The 4,463-nt window shown below is 36.7% G+C and overlaps 1 protein-coding gene across 1 annotated transcript; it reads right to left on the bottom strand.

Annotated features, from left to right (window-relative positions):
- Positions 1–333: 333 nt before the first annotated feature.
- On the bottom strand, positions 334–4,170 carry LOC122045502 (RING-H2 finger protein ATL7-like). The gene is made up of 3 exons (XM_042605746.1): positions 3,768–4,170; positions 2,364–2,461; positions 334–1,053 (listed from the first exon to the last, which is right to left on the bottom strand). The coding sequence occupies exons 1-3, from the start codon at positions 3,939–3,941 to the stop codon at positions 711–713; spliced, it is 615 nt and encodes a 204-aa protein (XP_042461680.1). The 5' UTR covers positions 3,942–4,170; the 3' UTR covers positions 334–710.
- Between the last annotated feature and the right edge of the window lie 293 nt (positions 4,171–4,463).

Consider the following 4,463-nt stretch of genomic DNA (forward strand, 5'->3'; position numbering starts at 1 on the left):
AAGAAGAAAATACCCCCAAGCTTGATTGAGTTGGTTATCACATGATAGAGTTGTAAAATAAAACAAAGGTTGATTCCCAACGAAACCGAGAGAAATACTCTCCCATACGATGACATGCTTAGTTTTCCAATTCCTCTCTACAAATGACTATGAGGCCGGTCGTGTGGGACGTTCGGGGTCAACGTATAACCTTTTTGTAGAATCAGAGGAAGAAGAAAACAAATTGATTATTTTCAATTAACCAAGGAAGAAAATGGTGGCTCTAATCAACTTGAGAGGAAAACAATACTAAAATTGTATTAATTGTTACATTACACCATATACACATTTACATATAAAATTTAATCAAATCTCTTTATTTTACTGAAATTTCAATTCCATCTTCTTGTTTACTCAGTCTTCAATATACTTGAATGATGCATGTTCTCTACATTTGTAAGCATAAATATCCTCACTAGAGAATGATGCATGTTCTTATGTGTGTGTTATATATCAGAAAGGATGATTGTAAAAAACTTCAATGGAATGTACACAGACTAGTTAATGTTCCCATCTTTCCGGACTGCAAAATGCACATCGTACCTAGTTGATTTCGTCTTAAAAGTCTGCAGATCTCTGAAGTCCAAGAAACATCCTGCAGGGTTTGTAGATGCTCTTCAGCAGCCAATGCATTCAAAAAATGTGGTTTGTAGCTGCTATGTCCTCTCGGCTCATGCTTCACCATATGGTACTTCAGTAATCACAGATTCAGATTCATGGACCTCCTGGTTATTCTCATTTCGATCTGACCTTTGTCCACTGGGAAGCAACCACTGACTGTTCTGATCATCATCGATAGAAACCTCATGAAGACTGGCCTCTGATTGTTCTTCAACCAAATGGGATGCAACATATTTTACTTCAAGGGACTCTTTTAGGGGAAATCTGCATATTGGACAAGTAATCTGTTTTTGCAGCCATATATCGATACAAGCACGGTGAAAATTGTGATGACACGATGGCATGACACGCAGAATCTCTCTCTCCTCATATTCTCCTAAGCAAATTGAGCACCTAATGAAGACAAGCAATTTACAAGAGTGCAACTAAATTCAATACTCGTGCTCAAATGAAGACAGCTAATAGGTAATAATGGTGAAGGAAAACAATTTCCATGAATCGTGCAAGTTATCTTGGTGCTTGCTTTAGTGGTCAATTTAGAAACATGCAGATAACTTTGTAGGAGAAAATTGCATGGAAGGAGAATATGTCTGCGAGACGAATATGTTGGACAAAGTCTGTGTAGGAAAGACAGATAACCAAGCTCATGATAAACATTTAAACAGAAACTATATTGAGAATTTAACAATATGAAAGTGAATGCAGGTTCAGAGAAGTAAATTACTCTAGCTACCTTCATACATTTGCATAAAATGCTCTCTTATGAGTTTGCTGTTTTAGTTAGGCAACCAAAAAATGATAAATAGATTTTGCCATATTCTCAAGCAATATTAAGATTTGAATCAATTCTACTATTAGAGTTGAATGCATGAGAGATAGTGAAAATTTTCAAAGAAAACTCTAGCTAATATAATAAAAAGTGGTTTAGTAATTCTAAATATTATCAGTGATATAGACTTTGATAGAGTTCCATATAAGGATAAGATCCATGTATCAGGCCCTTGAATAGATGAGTCCAATAAGCTATATGAATGTCAACACCGGCAAAATCAGATAATTTTCAAAATTTGTCATGAAAATACAAGATTATTTTTTTAATAAAGATAGAAATTCATAGGAAAATGGTTAGGTCTAAAATGAAATGAGACTTCTAATGCCCTGTCTTATTGTCCTGCACTGTTAGTCTAAAACAAAACTTCATTGTTTTATCAGATTCTTTAGCAATTAAGAACAATACATTCGAAAATATGATATAATAGGGATAAGAACATTGAGATGGATGCCTGAAAATAATAGGGGAAATAAGAGGGGAAATAAGTCAGGTAAAGATGTGACAAAAATGTTCAATAACTGATAGCTAGAAAATTCAAATAAACTAAATGTAAGAGAGTAAATGGGGATCAAAGAATACTTAAATAAAAGAAATCTAAATGATGAGAGTACTACTAAGGATATGGACTTAGAGATTTATGATAGGATGAGATCCATTTAACAAACTTCAAATGGGTTGTGCATATTGCTGCTGTTGCTTCTTGTTGTTGTTGAAGTATAAGAAAACTTATTATACATTTCAATTCTTTTTTTCGAAAGCCAGGCAAACAGAACCAGCCGATTAAGCACAATAAATTTGTAAGCGCCACAAAATTATGTTAAATATATAACAATTTATCTAAACAACATTAAAAATTGGCTTAGACACTTACTGAATGTCTTCTCTGGAAGAAAAGTCTTTGCGTTTAAACTTCACTGTCGGAATGGTAGCAAGAAGAACAGGTTCCAAGCCAATGATTCTGTGCTCTAGCTGTTGGAATTAGATTGTTGATGAAATAATGTTGTTGATTAAACAAAGTCTATATAAATAATTAGATTCTATATTTCAGTGAGATTCAAATATGTGAGCAATCTGTTGTGTTTCACTATCACTCCATACACAAAACATTTTAAGTTAAGAACTCCGTTTTCTGCCAAAAATTTGAAGTGCACCAACCAGTAAGAAAATTTCTTATAACCAAGATGAGCAATCTTTCATGATCAACCTTCATCTATTTGTCAATGTTTGTGCATAAAATGTCAAGTGAAGAAAAAAAAATGACGTTATCACACAAATTGTCTACAGAAAAAACAATTTTAAGTTAAAGAGAATCAAATGATTCTATATTTTACTGAAGAAACTCTAATCTGAGACAAAGAATAATGATTTAGAAAAGCTAATTTCCACAAGAATGAGACACTGATATATATTATTGAGAAAGACTCTTCTTCTTGGCATATTACAATTTAAAATCTACATATTTCCATTTGGAACAAAGCACAAAACACACTCACGTGGAATCACTGATATATATTGGGATTGAATTCTTTCTCAGCCATTCTACTGTGTCAAAGTAATACAAATAAGAATAATATTATCAGAAAAACAATTCCAACGCAAAGAAAATTGCTTTCCTGAACTGTAAAATACTTCCCATTGTTCAACAAGATGAACAATAAATTTGCTGACAATTCAGGTCTGTAATCAGGAGCAATTACGTTTACTCTATGTAAAAGACACATCTATAATTGGGAATTTCCGCACTTGGTTTTAGATCCTCTCACCTTTTTCCTTAATGCCAAAATATCTTTAATGCTATGAACAATAAGCTTTTTTCCTTTCTAGATTATTGAGGGCCTAAATATTATCACTTTGGATGAATAGAGAAACTATTGGACCCGAGAGAGATATGATTTTCCTTTTGCTTTGCATGTTTAGGTCCATTAAGGCAATTTGATTAAGTCATCTTAACGATCTTCCCAAGCATGAAATACATAAATAAGAGTATCGATATGTTACTTGGACAATTTTATTTTGCGTCCTGACATATTTAGATCTATCGAAAAAAATGAAAAAAAAAACAAATTCCAACTTTAGGTGGGTCTCTGGGAAATTTGCCTCGGTACGCCCTCTCTATGTCCGGCGAGTCAAATCTACAAATCCAATATCACATCTTCTCAGGGAACATATATCAAACATCTGTTGTGCGCTTCACAGTTCATATCAAAACAAAATCTAGCCGACAAGGCAGGGAACTCAAGCTACGGAACGGAAGCAACAAAAGCGAGGGTCCTACCGCTCGCCTCGCCTGGTCGATATCGAAGCGGAGCTCGAGGTCCAACGGCGCGGAGTGGGAGTCAGCGGAGCGGATGCGGCCGCAGAGGAGGCGCGTGCATAAGAACGCGATGAAGGCGGCGGTCATCCCGAAACCAATCACCGTCGTCGCTAGGTTCACCTCCGACGCCCACATCTAATCCACCTCCACCGCTGACCCAAGCACCGACCGCTAGCTCTTCCTGTAAATCCGACACCTTTCCCGCCTCCTCCTCCTCCTCCTCCTCCTCCTCCTCCTCCGCCGCCGCCTCCGCGCCGCCGTCAAAGGCGATATCGATCGAGGAGCTCACGGTATCGCTTTGGAGGATGGCAAAGAATGGGAACAACTAACTAGCAGAGGCAGCGAGAGGGAAAACATGCATGCGCCGCCCACGCATGGCCGCGCCGTAGGGATACTTGGAATGAAGCGTTCAGATAAGAGTTGGCAGAGCATCACGATTCGTGCCAGGTGCATCCCTCGGGCCGCACGGAAGATACGGTGCGGCAGTGCACATACGTGGTTGTCGCTTATGGTGTGGGGGCGCACGAAATGTATTTTTATTTTTATTAATTTTAACTTCTTTAGTGTTGTTAATTAAGGCGAAGAAAAATTGTTTCTTTTCTAGAGTAATCATAATCTAATATTTAAATTTAAATTTGCAATTTTTTAAGGGCATAA

The sequence above is a fragment of the Zingiber officinale genome, chromosome 2B (genome assembly GCF_018446385.1).
Source record: "Zingiber officinale cultivar Zhangliang chromosome 2B, Zo_v1.1, whole genome shotgun sequence".
NCBI lineage: Eukaryota > Viridiplantae > Streptophyta > Magnoliopsida > Zingiberales > Zingiberaceae > Zingiber > Zingiber officinale.